At 38.8% G+C, this 23250-nt stretch overlaps 2 protein-coding genes across 4 annotated transcripts in view; one reads left to right on the forward strand and one right to left on the reverse strand.

Annotated features, from left to right (window-relative positions):
* LOC126199033 (T-complex protein 1 subunit beta) overlaps positions 1–21077 on the reverse strand; it is a 56119-nt gene extending 35042 nt beyond the window's left edge. Inside the window, exons 1-3 of the mRNA XM_049935734.1 lie at positions 20959–21077; positions 16799–17108; positions 16473–16602 (exon numbers count right to left, since the gene is read on the reverse strand). Of these exons, the coding sequence (XP_049791691.1) occupies positions 16473–16602; positions 16799–17108; positions 20959–20961 (443 nt within the window). The 5' untranslated portion in view covers positions 20962–21077. The remainder of the gene's footprint in view (positions 1–16472; positions 16603–16798; positions 17109–20958) is intronic.
* Positions 21078–21161: 84 nt separating this feature from the next.
* LOC126199012 (anaphase-promoting complex subunit 4) overlaps positions 21162–23250 on the forward strand; it is a 154668-nt gene continuing 152579 nt past the window's right edge. For 2 of the 3 annotated variants that reach the window (XM_049935693.1, XM_049935694.1), the window contains exon 1: positions 21162–21486. Coding sequence is in view for 1 of the 3 variants with exons in the window: in XM_049935692.1 (XP_049791649.1) it covers positions 22153–22174 (22 nt within the window). In the remaining 2 variants the exon portion in view is untranslated. Of the gene's footprint in view, positions 21487–22137; positions 22175–23250 lie in introns of those variants that run through there. The other variant, XM_049935692.1, reaches the window with a different exon arrangement.

A 23250-nucleotide genomic window follows, 5' to 3' on the forward strand; every position in this document is an offset into this window, starting at 1 on the left:
CAGTACTTTGTTAATATCATCACCGTCACTAACATATTCATGAAATCTGTCACTTCCACCAGTCAGCTTCTTGCTAGAAGATGTCACAGGGCTATGGCCGGCCATGTGTTGCTTAGCAGAAGAACGCACTGTTTCAGTAACTGTAGTATCACAACTTGGTATTAGTGTTAATTTTCTTTTCCCTACGTTCTTCCTCTTCTTATATACACGGTTAATAAAACGTGGCATCGTAACCAGAACGCTTTACACAAGAAGTATAATACTACCAATAACAGGCGCAACACTGAACTAATTTGAAACGGTAAACAGCAAAGAGACGACGTTCCACGCTCTTAGCGCTTCATTTGTCACAGAAAACAATGTAGCCAACCCTTGCACACTCGCTGTATGCGTAACATAAGGCGCTGTATGCGTAACAGGCCGAGAAAATCTCAAGCAGTTCTCCAGGAAGTCACGAGAGGGTGTTAGATGCATTCAGTGGCCGCCCATTTCCTCTGCAGGCGTGGGGGAAAATGGTAATAACTCCACTTCTAGGGCGAGTAGAACAATAATTCAAAGTTTACATTAAAGAGGAATGTTCCAATTAATTTTCAATAAAAAAAAAAAAAAAAATAAAATAAAATAAAATAAAAAATAAAAAAATCGTAATTTTTTGGATTTGACCACCTCCGGCTCCCCTTAATGCACCAATTGATACAGGAGTCATCATCAACGAGTACTAGTGCTCTCAGTTAGTAAGCTTTAGGTTCAATTTCCTGTAAATTCAAATGGTGGAACACATTATTAATATTTGGCAGGCTCAGGGTAGTGCAGGAATGTGTACAATCTGTTCTGTACATAATTTCTGAGTTGCACCAGATATTCCATAGAGCATTTTAACAGCAGTAGCAACAGAGCTTGGAGAAAGAAATGAGTTGTAAATTGAAACATAATTCACAGGAGACTAGTTTTTACATGGCTGACAATGAACAACTAAAAACACAGCAGTGCTCAGCAGCTGTGTTACTTTTTCATAAAATGAAAAGTCCTGTTGCAGCTCACAGGCAGTTGAGGTGGTTTCCAAAAATAGATTAACACGCTGTGGGCCCCTTGTAAGAGAACCATTCACAGGCTGTATGATCAGTTTGTACAGGAAGATTTACTATAGAAGTGAAGCTACCTCGGCTGTTTGTTCCCGGAGAATACTGAAGCAATACAAGTTGCTCTAGCGTCCATTTGAAGTGATCCAATGAGAGTTGCTTGACCATTTTTGAATATTTTGATTTTTTATGTATCATTAAGCTACAATTGAGAAGTTCAAGTTGTTGTTGTTGTCTTCCGTCCTGGGACTGGTTTGATGCAGCTCTCCATGCTACTCTATCCTGTGCAAGCTTCTTCATCTCCCAGTACTTCCTGCAACTTACATCCTTCTGAATCTGCTTAGTGTATTCATCTCTTGGTCTCCCTCTACGATTTTTACCCTCCACACTGCCCTCCAATGCTAAATTTGTGATCCCTTGATGCCTCAGAACATGTCCTACCAACCGATCCCTTCTTCTTCTCAAGTTGTGCCAAAAACTCCTCTTCTCCCCAATCCTATTCAGTACCTCCTCATTAGTTATGTGATCTACCCATCTAATCTTCAGCATTCTTCTGTAGCACCACATTTTGAAAGCTTCTATTCTCTTCTTGTCCAAACTATTTATCGTCCATGTTTCACTTCCATACATGGCTACACTCCATACAAATATTTTCAGAAACGACTTCCTGGCACTTAAATCTATACTTGATGTTAACTAATTTCTCTTCTTCAGAAACGCTTTCCTTGCCATTGCCAGTCTACATTTTATATCCTCTCTACTTCGACCATCATCAGTTATTTTGCTCCCCAAATAACAAAACTCCTTTACTACTTTAAGTGTCTAATTTCCTAATCTAATTCCCTCAGCATCAACCGACTTAATTCGACTACTTTCCATTATCCTTGTTTTGCTTTTGTTGACGTTCATCTTATATCCTCCTTTCAAGACACTGTCAATTCCGTTCAACTGCTCTTCCAGGTCCTTTGCTGTCTCTGACAGAATTACAATGTTATCAACGAACCTCAACATTTTTATTTCTTCTCCATGAATTTTAATACCTACTCCGAATTTTTCTTTTGTTTCCCTTACTGCTTGCACAATATACAGTTTGAATAACATCGGGACAGGCTATAACCCTGTCTCACTCCCTTCCCAACCGCTGCTTCCCTTTCATGCCCCTCGACTCATAACTGCCATCTGGTTTCTTTACAAATTGTAAGTAGCTTTTCGCTCCCTGTATTTTACCCCTGCCACCTTTAGAATTTGAAAGAGAGTATTCCAGTCAACATTGTCAAAAGCTTTCTCTAAGTCCACAAATGCTAGAAATGTAGGTTTGCCTTTCCTTAATCTAGCTTCTAAGATAAGTCGTAGGGTCAGTATTGCCTCACGTGTTCCAACATTTCTGCGGAATCCAAACTGATCTTCCCCGAGGTCGGCTTCTACCACTTTTACCATTCGCCTGTAAAGAATTCGCGTTAGTATTTTGCAGCTGTGACTTATTAAACTGATAGTTCGGTAATTTTCACACCTGTCAACACCTGCTTTCTTTGGAATTGGAATTATTATATTCTTCTTGAAGTCTGAGGGTATTTTGCCTGTCTCATACATCTTGCTCACCAGATGGTAGAGTTTTGTCATGACTGGCTCTCCCAAGGCCATCAGTAGTTCTAATGGAATGTTGTCTACTCCTGGGGCCTTGTTTTGACTCAGGTCTATCAGTGCTCTGTCAAACTCTTCACGCAGTATCATATCTCCCATTTCATCTTCATCTACATCCTCTTCCATTTCCATAATATTATTCTCAAGTACATCGCCCTTGTATAGACCCTCTATATACTCCTTCCACCTTTTTGCTTTCCCTTCTTTGCTTAGAACTGGGTTTCCACCTGAGCTCTTGATATTCATACAAATGGCTCTCTTTTCTCCAAAGGTCTCTTTAATTTTCCTGTAGGCAGTATCTATCTTACCCCTAGTGAGACAAGCCTCTACATCCTTACATTTGTCCTCTAGCCATGCCTGCTTAGCCATTTTGCACTTCCTGTCGATCTCATTTTTGAGACGTTTGTATTCCTTTTTGCCTGCTTCATTTACTGCATTTTTATATTTTCTCCTTTCATCAATTAAATTCAATATTTCTTCCGTTACCCAAGGATTTCTACTAGCCCTCGTCTTTTTACCTACTTGATCCTCTGCTGCCTTCACTGCTTCAACCCTCAGAGCTACTGTATTTACTCGAATCTAAGCCGCACTTTTTTTCCGGTTTTTGTAATCCAAAAAACCGCCTGCGGCTTAGAATCGAGTGCAAAGGAAGCGGAAGGTCGGAAAAATGTTGGTAGGTGCCGCCACAACTAACTTCTGCCGTCGAATACATGTAGCGCTGCACAGGAATGCTTTGTAGGCACAAAGATAAATACTGGCGCCAAAACTTCTGCATCAGTAAATAAATTAAAAAAAAAGAAAGGTGGGAGACGAGCTTTTTTTCTCCGCCCCGAGTTTCGACCACTGCATTTGCTGCTATCTCATTTAAATCCTGTCTGCCTAATAAACTACGAAACTAGAGTGAGACAACAGCAAACGCGGAAGAATATACGTATCGTGTCATGTTTATATTCGTATTATTCTTATGCCTAATAGTGATACAGTCAGAAATGAAGCACGGCAACTGACTAGATTTTTAAATCTAAGATGACTAATTTCTGTGCAGAATTTGATGTATTAAAAAAGCGGCCACAAAGATTTTCAAACGGAGAAAAATTTTCTCCTGACTCTCGTTCAGAACATGTTCTATCATACGCACTCTATTATTTGGTTCTTGTTGATCATTATCAAAGAAAGCAGCAGTGTAAGTAACAACAAATATCAGTCTCTTGCCATTGTTTCGCTAATGAGACGATTCCTCTCTCTCTCTTTTTTTTTTTTTTTTTTTTAATTTTTATTTTTTAAGTGGCGGTAGCGCGCACAAAATTAAGCCATGCCGCGAGCGGCGACAGGCCGTAAACACGCACTATCAGAATGCGACAAACAATGCATGACAGTACAGTAATGCATTTTCAGCTTAGAGTGACGTAAACACCTATAACAAAGAAAACGGCACTTATCAGATCAAAGCAAAATAAGTAATCGATTCAAATCAGACGAAGCACGTCAAAAAGGAAGGGTACCCGTATAAATACGTACGGAGCGCCTGACGCATAGCAATGGCTACCTGGTAAAGCTTAACTGCTAAGCTTACGACTCGAACCAAACTACTGTAACTGTATCGTCATTCATTCGACCTAAATTGTGTCTCATATTACAAGGTACCAACTTTGTTTCGATTTGGAGATGCGGCCTAAAACTTTTCTCTCTCCTTGAATTTCGAATCTCAAATTTCAGGTGCGGCTTACATTCGGGAAATTTTTTTTCTTTTATTTCGAGTCTCATTTTTTAGGTGCGGCTTAGATTCGAGTGCGGCTTCGATTCGAGTAAATACGGTACCCATTCTTCTTCTACTGTATTTCTTTCCCCCATTCCTGTCAATTGTTTCCTTATGCTCTCCCTGAAACTCTGTACAACATCTGGGTCTTTCAGTTTATCCAGGTCCCATCTCATTAAATTCCCAACTTTTTGCAGTTTCTTCAGTTTTAATCTACAGTTCATAACCAATAGATTGTGGTCAGAGTTCACATCTGCCCCTGGAAATGTCTTACAATTTAAAACCTGGTTCCTAAATCTCTGTCTTATCATTATATAATCTATCTGATACCTTTTAGTATCTCCAGGATTCTTCCATGTGTACAACCTTCTTTTATGATTCTTGAACCAAGTGTTAGCTATGATTAAGTTACGCTCTGTGCAAAATTCTACCAGGCGGCTTCCTCTTTCATTTCTCTCCCCCAATCCATATTCACCCACTACGTTTCCTTCTCTACCTTTTCCTACTCTCGAATTCCAGTCACCCATGAATATTAAATTTCCGTCTCCCTTCACTACCTGAATAATTTCTTTTATCTCATCATACATTTCATCAATTTCTTCATCATCTACAGAGCTAGTTGGCATATAAACTTGTACCACTGTAGTAGGCATGGGCTGCCACCGAACTTCACTAATTCCCACTATATCTAACTTTAACCTATCCTTTTCCCTTTTTAAATTTTCTAACCTACCTGCCCGATTAAGGGATCTGACATTCCACGCTCCGATCCATGGAACGCCAGTTTTCTTTCTCCTGATAATGACGTCCTCTTGAGTAGTCCCCGCCCGGAGATCTGAATAGGGGACTATTTTACCTCCGGAATATTTTACCCAAGAGGATGCCATCATCATTTAACCATACAGTAAAGCTGCATGCCCTTGGGAAAAATTACGACTGTAGTTTCCCCTTGCTTTCAGCCGTTCGCAGTACCAGCACAGCAAGGCCGTTTTGGTTAGTGTTACAAGGCCAGATCAGTCAATCATCCAGACTGTTGCCCCTGCAACTACTGAAAAGGCTGCTGCCCCTCTTCAGGAACCACACGTTTGTCTGGCCTCTCAACAGATACCCCTCCGTTGTGGTTGCACCTACGGTACGGCCATCTGTATCGCTGAGGCACGCAAGCTTCCCCACCAACGGCAAGGTTCATGGTTCATGGGGGTAGGAGAAGTCCGAAACTGTTTAAAATTACCTTGCACCATTACTGAACGGTGGCTATTTTTATCTCTAAGTGCACAATGGTTTTTCAGTTTGGAGAAATTTGCATCAATTTGAATAACTCTGCACTGAGTTAACAACATTGCAATTGACATAACTGAAGTCTCCTCTACAACATCGTTTATTACCCAAAACACCTTAAATTGAAAAATAACCAGTCAAAATATCTCCAAGTCTGGCACTGAAAGTTTAGAAAATCCACTTTTTAAACCCAAAAATAACAACCAAGGAGTGATTTATCAGTGTGAATTTTTTTACTCTAATTAGAAATCATGAACTAGTAGCCTCATATAGAGCAAGAATACTGACAAATGTTTCCTTGATTTTTTATATTTTTTTTAATTTTGAAAATCTCTATTTTTTGTGGAGTTTGGAGCTAGTTAACTCTGGTGGGACTGAATATAAAAAAAAAAAAAGATTTTTGCACACTTCATACACCTATATGATAGGAAAGTGCTTTAAAAATTTCATCATTGATATTTGACTGTGAACAGAGATACGAATTTTTGAAAAGAAGGAAATAATTCACATTACACTACAACTGATCTTATGTTGTTGCCTATTTAATTGGCTTATTGTTTCATTGTAATAAAATTTAGCTGTAACCTACATTTAGTTAACACTATCACCCTATATTTAGGCAGTGTTATTTATTTCAATAGTAAAATATTAAACAATAGGAGCTTTTGCTTTAGTTTTATGTTGAAAGAATTGCCCATTGATATTCAGGTTTCTTCTCATTACAACATTATTACAAGTTCAAAATGATAAAATTAAAAAAATAAACACGCAGAATTTCTCTATTGTTGAGAAGGCTACAGCTTTGTGCATGAGTTTAGTCCTCAGGACAAGTGTGTACTGGGGCTCAGTGGACAGGGTAACAAGTATGCATAGGAGCCCAGTAGTCAGTGACAATTCTGTACAAGAACTGTGTACCCCACCACATTCATTCAGTATGGCATTGTTGTAGTAGGTCTGTTCAGAAACAGTGGATGTACATACTTCATTGAGAGTGTAGAATATTTTATGTGGTTTTGGTGTGAGTGTAATTTTTAATTATTTGATTGATTTTAAAATTAAATATTAAATAAATTTGAAAGACTAATTGTAATGCAATAAAATGGATGAACAGTGCACCAGCAGACAGATAGCAAGTGAAGTCTGTCACAAAACATTTTATTGTTTAGATTCAAAAAACTTAAAAAAATGTTGTTCTCTATCATCAGTTCATGAGTATCTTGAAAAAAATATATATATATTCTGAAGCACAATCACACTTTTGGAAAAAAAGGCTCTGATCCACTCAAAGCTGAAATACTAAGCACCTTTTTCCAAAGCTGTTTCACAGAGGAAGAACGCACTGCAGTTCCTTCACTAAATCCTCGCACGAACGAAAAAACGGCTGACATCAAAATAAGTGTCCAAGGAATAGAAAAGCAAATTAAATCACTCAACAGAGGAAAGTCCACTGGACCTGGCGAGATACCAATTCGATTCTACACATAGTACGCGAAAGAACTTGACCCCTTCTAACAGCCGTGTACCGCAAGTCTCTAGAGGAACGGAAGGTTCCAAATGATTGGAAAAGAGCACAGGTAGTTCCAGTTCTCAAGAAGGATCGTCAAGCAGATGCGCAAAACTACAGGCCTATATCTCTGACATTGTTCTGTTGTAGAATTTTGGAACATGTTTTTTGCTCACGTTATGTTATTTCTGGAAACCCACAATCTACTCTGTAGGAATCAACATGGATTCTGGAAACAGCAATCGTGTGAGACCCAACTAGCTTTATTTGTTCATGAGACCCAGAAAATATTAGACACAGGCTCCAAAGTAAGAGCCTACGGAATATCAGACCAGCTGTGTGGCTGGATTGAAGAGTTTTTTTAGCAAACAGAACACAGCATGTTGTTCTCAATGGAGAGACGTCCACAGACGTTAAAGTAACCTCTGGTGTGCCACAGGGGAGTGTTATGGGACCATTGGTTTTCTCAATATATATATATATATATATATATATATATATATATATATATATATATATATATATATATATATTATATATATATATATATATAAAGAAAGATGATGAGACTTACCAAACAAAAGCGCTGGCAGGTGGATACACACACAAAAAAACACAAATATACACACAAAATTCTAGCTTTCGCAACCAACGGTTGCTTCGTCAGGAAAGAGGGAAGGAGAGGGAAAGATGAAAGGATGTGGGTTTTAAGGGAGAGGGTAAGGAGTCATTCCAATCCCGGGAGCGGAAAGACTTACCTTAGGGGGAAAAAAGGACAGGTATACACTCGCACACACACACATATCCATCCACACATACAGACACAAGCAGACATATGTCTGCTTGTGTCTGTATGTGTGGATGGATATGTGTGTGTGTGCGAGTGTATACCTGTCCTTTTTTCCCCCTAAGGTAAGTCTTTCCGCTCCCGGGATTGGAATGACTCCTTACCCTCTCCCTTAAAACCCACATCCTTTCATCTTTCCCTCTCCTTCCCTCTTTCCTGACGAAGCAACCGTTGGTTGCGAAAGCTAGAATTTTGTGTGTATATTTGTGTTTTTTTGTGTGTGTATCGACCTGCCAGCGCTTTTGTTTGGTAAGTCTCATCATCTTTCTTTTTAGATATATTTTTTCCACGTGGAATGTTTCCCTCTGTTTTATATATATATATATATATATATATATATATATATATATATATATATATATATATATATATATATATATATACATATACACGACCTAGTAGATAGTGTCGGAAGTTCCATGCGGTTTTTCGTGGATAATGCTGTAGTATACAGAGAAGTTGTAGCATTAGAAAATTGCAGCAAAATGCAGGAAGATCTGCAGCGGATAGGCACTTGGTGCAGGGAGTGCCAACTGACCCTTAACATAGACAACTGTAATGTATTGCGAATACATAGAAAGAAGGATCCTTCATTGTATGATTATATGATAGCAGAACAAACACTGGTAGCAGTTCCTTTTGTAAAATACCTGGGAGTATGCTTACGGAACGATTTGGAGTGGAATGATCTTATAAAATTGTTGGTAAGGCAGGTGCCAGGTTGAGATTCATTGGGAAGGTCCTTAGAAAGTGTAGTCCATCAACAAAGGTGGCAGCTTACAACACACTCATTCGACCCACACTTGAGTATTGCTCATCAGTGTGGGATCCGTACCAGGTCGGGTTGACAGAGGAGATAGAGAAGATCCAAAGAAGAGCGGCGTGTTTTGTCACAGGGTTATTTGGTAAGCGTGATAGCATTACGGAGATGTTTAGTAAACTGAAGTGGCAGACTCTGCAAGAGTGTCGCTCTGCATCGCAGTGTAGCTTGCTGTCCAGGTTTCGAGAGGGTGCGTTTCTGGATGAGGTATCTAATATATTGCTTCCCCCTACTTATACCTCCCGAGGAGATCACGAATGTAAAATTAGAGAGATTCGAGCACACATGGAGGCTTTCCAGCAGTCGTTCTTCCCGCGAAATATAAGCGACTGGAACAGGAAAGGAAGGTAATGCAGTGGCACATAAAGTGCCCTCCGCCACACAACGTTGGGTGGCTTGTAAAGTATAAATGTAGATGTAAAAAGCTCATAAAAAGCCAGTTAAAAAAGGTTTGAGGAAAATAAAACTTGAACATTTGTCCTTGTTAAGTGTGAGTAAAACAGTTTCCAGTAAACCTTGATGTGATTCCTGGAAGTTCCTTTGCCCAAATTGTTACTCAAAAATAATTTTCATGATCCAGAATCTGTAACCTTGATAATGACATTTATATTCTTAGTGAGGAAGCTATTAGTAAATTTGAGTTTGCTTTTTTTAATTTAGAGGTATCTCCCACTTCGAAAATAAGAAAAACAGCAGCAGAAAAAGAAAAGCAGCTATTGTAAGAAAGGTACAAGGAATTTCAGATAAAATCATGCTTCAATAATGCAGATACCAACAGCATTTCTAAAAAAGAAGAATAATAATCCGGCACTGAATATTCAAGCTTAAATGATAAATTTAAAAAGTAAGTGTTCAGTGACACCTAAAGAGGAAATAGATAAAATTTTAAGTTTGCTCCCTGTCTCATAGTCAAGAGAAAAAAGTAGTTCACAAGTTCAATGTTTCTGATCATTCAATTAGACTAACCTGGAAATTAGTAAAAGAGCAGGACATTCTACCAGTTTTACAATAAGAGAAAGTATTAGGTTAAAGTGAAGAAACAACTGAAAAGATCTAGCAGTTTCTTGAAGACGACGAAAACAGCAGAATGTGCCAGTGTAGCAAAGATAGCAAAAGACTTGTTATAAATGGAGTTAAAGTAAGAAAGCAGAAATCACTAAAAAATGGAGTTAAAGTAACAAAGCAGAAATGCCTAGTGCTATCTAATTTAAACGAATTTTATGTAGTTTTAAACAATGCTCATCCTGAATGCAAAATTGGATGGTCAAAATTTTGTGGTGTATTTTGGTCGGCTTTGCAGAAAAACAATCCGTATGTGTTTGTTTTTATCATAAAAATTACAAACCGATGATTGCAGATGCAAAACTCAATGATGTTAACTACAAAGAGTTGCTACATTTAATGGTCTGCATGACAAGTACGTGTGATAAATGCCCTTATAAAGAAACCTCTCTTGAACTGTTTAATAAATCTGAGGACGACATGCCCGACAATGTTACCTTTAAACGGTGGATCACAATTAACAGGGCTAAAATGGTAACAGTGTTTAAATCTCAGGAAGAGTACTTTCAATCTCTAATTGATAACTTACGAAAGTCACCACCATGTTTCTGAACTCCAAAGCAAGTTTTTGAAAGATAAAAAAAGCAGACTTTTATAAAGTTGAACACATAGTCCTAGCTCACTTTGCAGAAAATATTACATTTATGGTTCCAGGCGAAATACAAGGGTACCACTGGGTCAACGACCAGGCAATAGTGCATTCATTTGTCCTGTAATTCGAAAATAAGAAAGATGAAGTTTGCAGTTCTTCAGTTTGCATTCTATGCAACTACTCGGGACACAACACTTCAGTTGTCCATTTCTTTCAGAAGTATGTAACAAATTACAAAAAAGAAAAGTTGCCCAAAGTTAAGAAGCTAATTTACTTTTCAGATGCATGTGGTAGTCAATACAGGAACCAAAAGAATTTTTCAAATCTTTGCAACCACAAAGTAGATTTCGGGTTGGGGGCCGAATGGCACTTTTTTGCCCCTTCCCATGGTAAAAATGCATGGGATGGGTAGGAGGTACAATAAAATGTGAAGTGAGTAAAGCCAGCCTACAAAGAGCGACCACAGACCAAATTCTTACAATAGTGACATGTATGCCATTTGCAATGATAATATTAAGAGCATCACCTATTTCCTCATCAAGAAAGAAGAGGTAAGTAGTACAACACTTCAAACCAGATTTGAAAACCGTGTACTGATAAAAGGAACAAGGCAATTCCACACATTCCCTCGCATTGCAGAAAATTCAGTTTGATGCTATGCAACATCAGAAACCAAAATTTATGAGGATCACTGTGCCAGTAAAATCACATGTGTGTCTTTAACACTGAATGATATAGTGGCATGTGCTTATGATGGACAATGGTGGCTTGCACAGTTTGAAAGAATAAGCTTAGAAAACAATGATGTTTTGTGCATTTTTACCACCCTGCTGGCCCAAGAACGCCGTTCAAGAAATTTACTACTGACAATGTTTGGATACCAATGAAAAATGTATTAAGGAACCTTATTGTGCTTGAACTTACCACAGCAACTGGGAGGTCTTCGACTGTATGACAAAATTTGTCTGAAGAAATAAGTGTTCTTAATAATCACCACTAGGATTTCATCGTGAAGTTCATGGGCACCTGAACACAGAGCTTCCGCATCAATGGATCGGCTGTGTTACAGAAAGGGACAGCTGTTTCATGAAATGGCCTACCCGATCACCAGATCTCACTTCGTGTGACTTTTTTCTGTGAAGACACATTAAAGATCTGGTGTATGTACTGCCTCTACCACGTGATGTAGCAGAGCTCCACGAGAGAATACAGGAAGTGACTGCTACAGTTGATGATGCTATGCCGGGATGGGTATGGCAAGAATTCAATTACCGTATTGACGTCTGCCGGGTCACTCATGGTTCGCATTTCGAATTTTTGTAAAAAAAAACTTTCCGAGTTTCTCTTCAAAATGCAATGTGTATGACAACTGTAGAATGTTTAGTTCTTGTGCAATAAATAACTGAAAGTGTTCCCGGACTTTATGTACACCGAGTGTGTGTGTGTGTGTGTGTGTGTGTGTGTGTGTGTGTGTGTGTGTGTGTGTGGTCAACTGCAATTTTGTAACTTAACCCAGTGCAGAGATATTCACATTGATGCTTATGTCTCCAAAATGAAGAAACATTGTGCAGCTACAAATAAAAATGGCCACCATTCAATAACAGTGCGAGGCAATTTTTTTTATCTGTTTCCAACTTCTCAACTGAAGGTTAATGACATATAAAAAACCCAAAATATTTGAAAATGGTCAAGCAACCAACTTAATTTTTATTGAATCACTTGGCTTGGACGGACCCTCTAAAGAGCAGCCTCGACAAAATGTGCAGAAAAATTAGCAGTGCAACTGGGCATATCTAGACACTCAGTTCAAAGGACTGTTAAACGTGGTCCTGGGATGCACCCATGCAATATGGCCTCTGCTCAGAAGCTAAATGCATAACACAACTGGCAGAGTCTCCTAAGATCAGCATGGAACTTACTGAAAAGTTTAATGTCATCTGATGCTAGCATTTGCCCATGAACCAATCCTTAACATTTTGAGGCTCATGGGTTCTGGACATGTACTGGAGCAGATATATTTGTGATGGGGATCATACAGGTTTACAATTTAATGTTTCAGAAGTAGACTATAGCATAATATGAGACACTGAATAGCATTTCAGTATATTTAATGTTGACTTTAGTGACACTGAGGTGCCACAGGACTTCGGATTTATACAACTTTTAAATAAAGAATAGGTATCTGCAATCAACTGTTTGCATATACACAAACTCAACTGAACTTGTGACTTTTGAAATGGCACTGAGCACTATGGGACTTAACATCTGAGGTGACTTTTCATATGTTTAGATAGCACTCCACTTGTATCCACTATTTGAAACTGGGTGAAATGATGGTCTGAATGAAAATTTATCGTATTTTGTGCCAGTTACTATCACCATAGCTCCTGGATCATAGTCATGTAACTCTTACGTAACTTGCAAATGTGTCATAATTGAGTCAACCATATAATCACTTGTAAAAACACATTATTTTAAGTAGAACAGCTGTAGGATATAAATTTAACAATGTGAGAGCCACCCCCAGCCCCCAACAATATAAATGAGTTACTGTACTTCTAAGACAACATAAATTAATTACTGCAATTCTGGGTTGTAGGTCTGCTCACCCCGCCTTTACAAATTTATCGTTGCTCTTGTTTGTGAGAGGTATCCAAGTAACAAGCACAGCTGTTGCTCTTTCAAAGATATGTAATTCCGCAGAAAAATTTTCAACATCACATTTCTAATATTTATTTTATTTTATTTTTATTTATTGATTTATTTAACCTGGCAAGATTAGGGCCATCAGGCCCTCTCTTACATCTAACCAGGCATTCTACTTATTTTACATTCATATGTTTTAGTAGGCATGTTAAACTACATCTAGTATAAAAAGTGAAATAAACAATTTGAAAGGTACACCTGGAAAAATACATACATATAGAGTTTATATTCTTAGATCACAAGTACTGTTATAATTAGACATTATTGAAGAGACAGATTTTAGATAAGAGTGCTGGCAGCAGGGAGTATGAGGGAGACTCATGGTGACGGGAGGAGAAGAATAGAGAGACATGATGAAACATAATTAAGGAAATACAAAGGAAAAGAAGATTGCGTGGCTAATAGAGATAGATGAAGAGGAAGGCATCTCAGGAGCAAGATAGGAGACGCTAGCTTTGCTATTTGACGGATGAGAGGATTGGCCTTGTACATCAGTTTTGTGGAGAACTTTATCAGGATGATAGTAGGAAATGCTTCAGCTTCTTCTTAAAAGCAGCAGGAGATTGAATTTTGCGGAAGGTAAGGGGCAGTTTGTTCCAGAGGCGGACAGCGGCAACTGAGAAGGAGTTTGCAAAAGTTTTTGTTTTGTGAGTGGGCACAGTTAGGATACCAAATAAGAGTGACCTCGTGTTTCGATTATGATGGCATGACAGGTTTTTAATCTCTGAAGCAAGGTACTGGGGTGCTTGCGCGACGAGGAGTCGGTGAAGTAGACAGAGTGTGGTAGTCACGCAATTTGTCCGGCCGCAGCCACCCTAGCTCGGAGTATGAAGCACTAACATGATCATATCGGCGAATGTTGCAGGTGTAACGCACACAGGCATTCATGGTTAGCTCTAGCCGTCTTTTGTTTTCACTACTCATGCCTTGTTGAATCACATCACAATAGTGGAGGTTCGGTAGAACGAGTGCTTGCACGAGCTGGCGTTTCAAGTCCTGTGGAAATATGTTCCGAAACTTTTTGAGAGCATAGAGACAAGCAGATGTCTTTCGGCACACTGCGACTGTATTCTCCGCCCAGTTGAGATGCTCATCCAAAGTTACACCCAAGTTCTTCACTGTTTTCTGATATGGTATTGGAGTACCGTTGAGCAGAATAGGAGGTAGCCGTTCGCGGAAATCTGAACTTATTAATTTCTGATGGGCTATTAAGATTACTTGCGTCTTTTTTGCATTTAGTTTAAGCCCCAGGTTTTTCGCCCATGTCAGTACTGAAGACAGATCATCATTCATCTGAGCGATTGCAATGTTTACATCTTCAGGTCTGACACTTAGGTAGAGCTGGAGGTCGTCGGCATAGAAATGATATTTACAGGAGGACAGAACCGACGAAATATCGTTGACATATAAAGAAAACAAAAGTGGTCCTAAGACTGATCCTTGGGGGCACTCCCGAGGAAACATGTTTCCAGGAAGATTTTTCATTTACGCAGACAACACATTGCTGTCTGTCTTTTAAGTAGCTTTCAAACCATTTCATTGCACTATCAGAGAAATTAAGCTGTTGCATTTTTCTGAGCAATATGTCAAAGCTAACAGTGTCAAAAGCTTTGCTGAAGTCCAGTAGCGTCAAAATTGTTGCCTTTCGATTGTCGATGGCATATTTCAGGTCATCAGTTACTTTAATTAGAGCAGTGTTTGTGCTGTGATGTTTACGGAAACCGGATTGAAATTTGTCATATAGGCTGAATTCATGCAAGTGTTCAGTGATTTGGTCATGAACAATATATTCAAGTGCTTTGGAAACAGCAGGCAGTATGCTAATTGGTCGGTAATCACTAGGCAGTTGCGGGTTTTCGATCTTAGGGATGGGTCGAATTAGGCTTATTTTCCATGCAGTGGGATATATTCCGTTCACGAGGGAAAAATTAAATATGTCAGTTAAGACAGGTACTAAGATATCGGCAACATTCTTAATCATGGTTATACCGATACTGTCGTTGCCTATTGCATCAGAAGAGATTCTCATTATTGCTTTTCTTGCCTTATTTGTTGTTACATGTTTTAGATGGAAGGTATCGTTGTTAGTTATCCTGTTTGGGGATTCTTGTGGACGGTAATTATCAGCTGTGCTGGTATTCAGAGGTGCAGAGAAGAATTCATTTAATTCGTTAGCTGACACATGAAAAGTAGTTTCCGATTTTGTCTTTCCGACCCCAAGCTACGGAGATTCTTCCATAGAGTCGTGGGCGTCAGATCGCTGGATACAAGGGAGCGAGCGTGCCTGATTTTAGCATTGCGAATGCATTGTTTCACTCTGTTCCGTAGCTTTCTATATTCTTCGAAACGCTCGGGTTTCGGATCTGCCTTGAAACGCCTGTGGGCAGCATCCCTATTAGTCATCATTTGAAGTAATTCAGCTGTCAGCCATGGAGCAGGAGATTTTCTTACACGGATTGTGCGCACAGGTGCATGTTTATCATAGAGGGCAGTGAGTTTATCACCAAGTTCATTAATTTTGCCGTCGATTGTGGGTTTTCTGATTATTTGATGCCATGAGATTTCTGAGCAATCGGCTGTTAGAGCGTCAAGGTCAATACGTTTCATGTTCCTACAAGTTATGTAACGCGATTTGATCCTTGGGGGCTGCACAGAGTAGGCCAGGAATATTACATCATGTGCTGAGAGGCCAGGGGCCGATGTTTGACCAACATCTCTTACTTTGTCAGTCTGTTTCGTTGCGATTACGTCTATAAGAGTATGACTGTGCGCCGTATGGTGTGTAGGTTGTAATGGAAGAATGTTCATGCTATTGCAACTAAACAGTCTTCTTAGGTTTATTGCGGAGGGAGTGTCTCTTAGCAGGTCTATGTTCAAGTCACCCATTACGATGACATGTTCGTATTGACACTGAAGTGAATGTAATTCCGACTGGAAGGAACTCACTGAGCTTATTTTTGGCGGCTTGTACACGACGCCAGTCTCACATGAATAGAAGTAAAACCCTTTTGTTAACTCAAAACCCTTTATATACCACTTAAAGCTATTATCTACGAAGCTCCATAATAAAATGTACAACAAAATTTCATTTCTGCCAATATATTTTTAATTTCAAGTACTTGATCAGTTGAATAAATACTTGACAGTAAGAGTACAAAACGAATGGAAAACTGGATACACAGCCTACCTGTTATCCATGGCTGCAGCTGAAAGAGCATCAACTGCAACCTGCAGTGCCTTCCGCCAACCAGCAATAATTATCTGCGGATGGATCTTCTGATCAATAAGTTTTTCAGCTTCACGTAACAACTCAGCAGCTATAATAGAAATTAAATTATTTCTTAACTATTAACATGGTCTAAGGAAGGTCTTCAAGCACTCTATATGCAAGAGAAATTATATGAATAATACAATTAAAAACTGAAAGTTAAACACACACACACACACACACACACACACACACACACACATTCAGAGGGGGAGATTAAAAGATGCTGTGGTTGCTATACATACCAAGAACTGTAACGGAAGTAGTTCCATCTCCAACTTCATCATCTTGGACACGTGACATGTCAACAAGGATCTTGGCAGCTGGATTATCAACACCTACAGCTTTCAATATTGTTGCACCATCATTTGTAATTTCCACCTGACCTTCATTACGGCCCATTGAAACAAGTATTTTGTCCATACCTTTTGGCCCAAGGGTGCTCTTTACTAAATCACCAATAGTAATTGCACCAATAAAGCTTGACATACGTGCAATCTCTGCTTTTTCCTCTTCCGCCTCATGCTTGAGTATTCTTTGAGGATTTAATGACACCTAGGAAAAAGGAGGAAAAGATAATGGCACTATTCACAAATAATTCAATGATGTGGGATATAGCAATGCAAACCACATGAAGCAATACAGTAACTTCACAATAGCTAACCTAGCAAATGGAATCGTGCTGACAGATACAAATTATGAAAAAATATCTAATTATAAACTGCCCTCTTGAAAAGAAAAAGATGTGGGTAATAAGTTGCAAACACAGGAAAGGAAAAGTTCCTCTAAATCAGCCTGGAAAGAGAAATGAAGCAGGTAACTAGTCTGAAACAAAAATAGTTTACAAGGTCCAAAATTCTGAACTATTAACACAGAGCTACAGGTAATTAATAAATCAAAGGTACCAGTGACAGTTTAATAATGGAATGTAATTATGAGATGCATATGAATGCAAAAGAGGAAAGCACACAAAGTAGGGTCAATGGTTGGGGAGAGGAGGTTGAATGGGAAAAAGCACTAACTGCAGAATTTTTGTGTGTTGTTTATGTGTATTAATATACTGACAGTTGCCATTTACTATATGTTAAAGGTTCACAGAAAACACTAATTAAATACAATTGATCAGTCAATCGTCAAATGGGGCAGTAGCTAATTTCCATATACTGGCACATTATGACAGCCAAGAAATATGATCCAGAGTTTGGATGTTTGGGAATATGGAAGTGTCTGATTCCACCTGTCTGCTTTGACCCATGAAAATCATCAATAGGGTGGAAATGGCTATTCTAAGAATCTCCGATATGGCACCTATGATATCACTACATACACACGGCAACAAACACGAAAATATGTATAAATAAGACAATAACATCACCCTCCAAAAATACAATCAAACTAACGGGACAACTGCGAGAAGTTGTGGGGGGGGACTAGCTTTTTAAAAAAAAAAACAAAAAAAACACCGCAATCCCAACACACACAAGATGACGGAAAAAAAAAATTTACAAAAATCTACAGGAATCGGACACTTCCCTTGACCTATATAGGTCAATGGCAACTGACGATACCAAAACACCAACGCCTACAGCAAAATCTATTGAAATTGGAATCAGACATTTCCCTTGACCTATATAGGACAAAACCAAAACCACAACACCTCAAAAATTAAAAACTCAAACATCCCTATTTAAATTAAAACAACATATACAGTACACAACAAATACACAAAATATCACAACTCGAGAAAAGAGAGCCAAAAAAAAACAATTACTTACCACCAACAAATTTCGGACGACCATCCCAAACGCGCGCGCACACACACACACACACACAGGATGCCACGAAACACAAGTCGACATCTACAAACACAGCCAACCCAAACTCCGCGCCGTAATGACATCACACATAACAACACGCTTACATCATGGGTCAAAGACAGATGGAATCAGACACTTCTGTTGAGCTGCTCTCAGAGATCTAAAACAACTGTTTATTTCCTTCACCTCACTTTTATACTTGCAGGTACCACTAACTCTGATCCCTAATCACATAAAATGCTGACATATGTGATAACTAATTCAGCACAAAGAACAGAAACAACACTTATATCTAATTACTATTACTGGAAAAGCAATGAATAAGGTAACAATAGTTCACTGTAAGTAACTACTTTAGCATTTGCCAGGAATGATTATACAGGCAGTTTGGGAAAACCACCAAAAAACACAAAGGCCAGATGAGATACCCATAGTTAAATGGGTCTCATGTCACTGGCTGGTTGGTTAATCTGGGGGAGGGAACCAAACAGCGAGGTCACTGGTCCCATCGGATAAGGAAAGGAAGTCGGCCGTGCCTTTCAAAGGAACTATCCCAGCATTTGCCTGGAGCAATTTAGGGAAATCACGGAAAACCTCAATCAGGACACAGGTTTTCACTGATTGTCCTCCCACTGCGAGTCCAGTGTGCTAACCACTGTGCCACCTCGGCCGTTAATATTACTGCAGAAAACAATAGTACTCTCGTTCATCAAGGGAAAACCCTATACTTCTAACACTGTAAAAGAAATTCTATGTAATAAAATTAGATGCAAACTTTATTAGGAAAATAAGCTGTCCAAGGGAAAATTACAGAAACCCCACAACACACCTAATATTTTAAACCACTGATGAAAAGGAAGTTCATCTTCAGCTATGTGATAGTGTAAAGAAAATTCTTTGTTTCCTATCACTTAAAAGCTGAATGTAAACTTACAATTTCCCCTAACACCACTTCATTTGGAAATATACCACAGTCTACACATTCATAAAACTTTCTCTTTTCTTTTTAAATTATCTAATGCTCGCATCAAATTGACGTGTCAACTGAGAAACCATGTAGGGCAATATAAATTGAATTTATGGGCCTGGCTCAAAAATTACAACTGTGATAATCACGATAACGAAAAGCAGACTCCGGTTATAAATCAAACAGGCGGGGGCGGCAAAAAAAAAAAAAAAAAAAAAAAAAAAAAAAAAAAAAAAAAAAAAAAAAAAAAACATACGTTTGCTACTAATTGCATTACCCATGCACACCTCATGGACAGACACAAAATTCCACTTGTCATTTCAAAAAATGTGTCGGAGCACTATGGGACTTAACTTCTGAGGTCATCAGTCCCCTTGAACTTAGAACTACCTAAACCTAACTAACCTAAGGGCATCACACACATCCATGCCCGAGGCAGGATTCGAACCTGCGACCGCAGTGGTCGCGCGGTTCCAGACTGTAGCGCCTAGAACCGCTCGGCCACTCCGGCCGGCCAACTTGTCATTTGTTTCAAGAAAATGATAACATTCTTGATTAATGATCAAAGCACCTACACAATTACTGAGAGGTGGTTTTAGCAGTCAATCACACCTGGCAGACACCAGAGACCCTGTCAAACACTTTAGGCTCAATCACAGTAGTGTCAGAGTCCTTGTATGTCAGAATTATCATGGTGTGCTTTTTGATGAATGAATGGCATGTAAGACAACATTAACATGTGGACAACATTAAACTGGAAGCACCTTTCAACAATATAGGGGTGATGCACAGAAATCTCTAGGGATCTGAGAGATGGTAAGAAATTTCTCACAAATAGCAGTAAAATGATCTTGGGAGGATAAGGACAGGGTAGGGTTGGGGGCAAGGTGTTCTTTTATAGAGCAGACACATCTGAAAAAGGGGAGGTGTAACAATGTGGACATTAAAATGATTTGAAAGGCTGTCACATTGTATACAGCAAATAATTTACAGCTGTTTCCACCAACTAAATTACGGCAGCCTGGCGTAGTTCGAAACATTTTTTTTTTTTTTTGTGGGAAACTATGTTTACTGGGAAATTAAATGATGAAATGTGCTGTGATTAGACCAGGATGTTTCATACTTCACACAACGTCCCTGGTTACATTCCAAATATCAGATAACTACTACGTAAGCTGTGTGTTTTATGCACTGAAGCGTAAATAATGACAAACAAAATAATAATAAACTTGATACGTTGAAAATTACAACCTATTAAGTACCGTTCCAATCATCTGACGAAAACCAGGGTCTGCCCCGTTTGCATGCTCTTTTCTTGCTCATGGAAGACGCCCGCCCACATCTTTTTACACCTTTCCAGTTTATCACAACAGCATTCAATTTAAAGCGTGAAATATACCCAATGTAGTTTGGTAAGGTCTTTTAACTTTATTTCAATATCGTAGGAAACTTCATACAGAATCAAATTGTTCACATTTATTTTACATTGTGCACTAACTAGAATTTGCTGTTTCTTAGTGTTGACACAGCACATTAGTGAAGAACAAACTGTTTAACACAATAACAATTAGAGAGCTGTCTTAAATTCTTATTTGTGAGGAAACTACTAATGTAAAATTACCATTTTGTTTTGTTCTAGACGTCTACGGCCGCTTCCTAAAGTCCGAACTTGCACGTTTTTGGCGTAGCGACACTACGAACGAACCAAACATATTTAGTTCAGAAGATACTACATTTCACACACTGCACAAAGATATTTACACAATTTATTTTGAACACACTGTTTCAACATGTGATTTTCAATCTTTGAAATAGTATGTTTGTTTCTTGGCGCGAGTGTAAGCGTAGTTGAATGAATGGTGTCATTACATTGTTCGTCGTATTAAAGTAAATAGAGAATGAATGTCATTGTTATCGAATCTAGTTTGTACGTGACGAACAATGGGGAAGGGGGCAATATTGCAGAATGCAGAGTGACGCCGGGTGAAAACGTTTGTTATTCCAGTATAAAGTATAGTTGTCATAGTTCGTAGTGCAACTTGCACCAGCTCATTTTCACGCTGTTCCTACTGATACGTGTTTTATAGAAATTCGAGAAAAAATGAACTAGTATTCACCAGCGTAAACGAAGTGATTCCGTAGTTATAAGGTACAGTTTTGTTAACAATTGCTTATCCTGCAAATCAATATGTAGCTTTTGATGTGTAAGTATTCCTTACTGCTGCCAGAAAATCCATAAATAAATAGCATGCTTTACTGATCATTAACTGTCCACCCATCTTTAATCCATAGTTACAAAAGGAAAAATATATTACTCTGCTAAAGTAAAAACTTGGGATAATTGACTTTCTCGTATAACTTGCCGTAAAGTCGGGAAATAATTACCAGATTTATCATGCAGCTGCAAAATTCACTGAAAATGGATGGGAAGTAAGATTTTATATTCTTGTAATTGATGATTCTCCACAACGTAAGTGCTACCGGATTTTACTGGCGGGTGCTGGATTGGGCATGAAAACCTTGGTCATTATTTAGTGCGAATCTCTGTCAACGAAACACAACTCATTTTTGTGACACAAACCCGTTAGCCCTATTTGGTACAACTCCCACACATTTAAGCAGACTTCTAATGAGTGTTCTACATGAGTTTGGTGAGCAGTCTCCATTGTAATGTGGTTGAATTTTCCCGGTATCCTACCAATGAACAGAAATCTGCCAATTACTTTACCTATGATTCTGACAGTCTTTCTTCATCTGTAATCTGCAAACCACTGAAGTACATGGGATAGGATAGCTTGAGCTGTTAAGTCTGGTCATGTCTTCGCAATATGGGAGCGGTAAGTAGGGGGCTGTTATATATTCCCGCATTAGGGGATAGTCCTTTTCCATCCGTCTGCTGTGCCGCATGACGTAATCAGTATGATGGAAACGCCTACGTCCTGCTTGTAGAAAATGGCGTCGATATCTTCACTACATGTACATGCAACAAAGGTGAATAAAAGAATGACTCACTCCGACAGTACAATGAAACTAACGGACCAGCCGCGGGAAATGGGAACCTAAAGCGGCAACAAGCTACATTCAACTCGTGACAGTGTAACAGCTACAAAACAAACAGGAATCGTACACGTTAATCGACCTATACAGCTCACACCAAGCACGCGATTCCAAAAAAAAAAACCAACATCTGCAATTCTGAAAAGCAGAATCGGACATTTCCCTTGACCTATATAGTTCAAACCAAGCCCTTGATGCCAAAAACCCCTCACCCACAAGTCCAAAACATAGAATCGGACATTTCCCTTCACCTATATACTTCAAACGCAGCTCTCGATACCCGCCGGGAAACCACAAATAAAAAAAAAAACGCAATCAAAAACTTCATAATTCACAAACAACCACCAAAAACGAAAACCCGACAACTCAATAACGCAAAAAAAACCATATTTGATACATCAATTAAAACAGGACTGAAATACCATAAATATAAAACAGACAAATCATCAAAATTACTATAGAATAAAAACAAAACAAAACTGCTTACCAACAAAAGCCTCTCACACACACACACACACACACACACACACACACACACACACACACACACAGAAGCATGCCCAACAATCGCGCTACACACAAACCAAATGAAATACATCACAGGTCAAAGCAGAAGCATGGAATCAGACACTTCCAATGGCTCTATATTCCTGGATATATTACTTAAAATTGGTTCTATAAACTTTCTAAGTAAATTTTCATGGGATAGTTTGCGTCTGTCTTTAAGTGCCTGGCTCCAGTTATTTCAGCATCTTCATGAGAATCTTTGCACCACTATGAAACAGTATCAACATAGAGCTGAATGTTCGTACAGTTTTTTACAGATAGTTTATCTTTAACTTAAGGGCAACTGCAT

Source organism: Schistocerca nitens, chromosome 8, assembly GCF_023898315.1.
Source record: "Schistocerca nitens isolate TAMUIC-IGC-003100 chromosome 8, iqSchNite1.1, whole genome shotgun sequence".
Lineage (NCBI taxonomy): Eukaryota > Metazoa > Arthropoda > Insecta > Orthoptera > Acrididae > Schistocerca > Schistocerca nitens.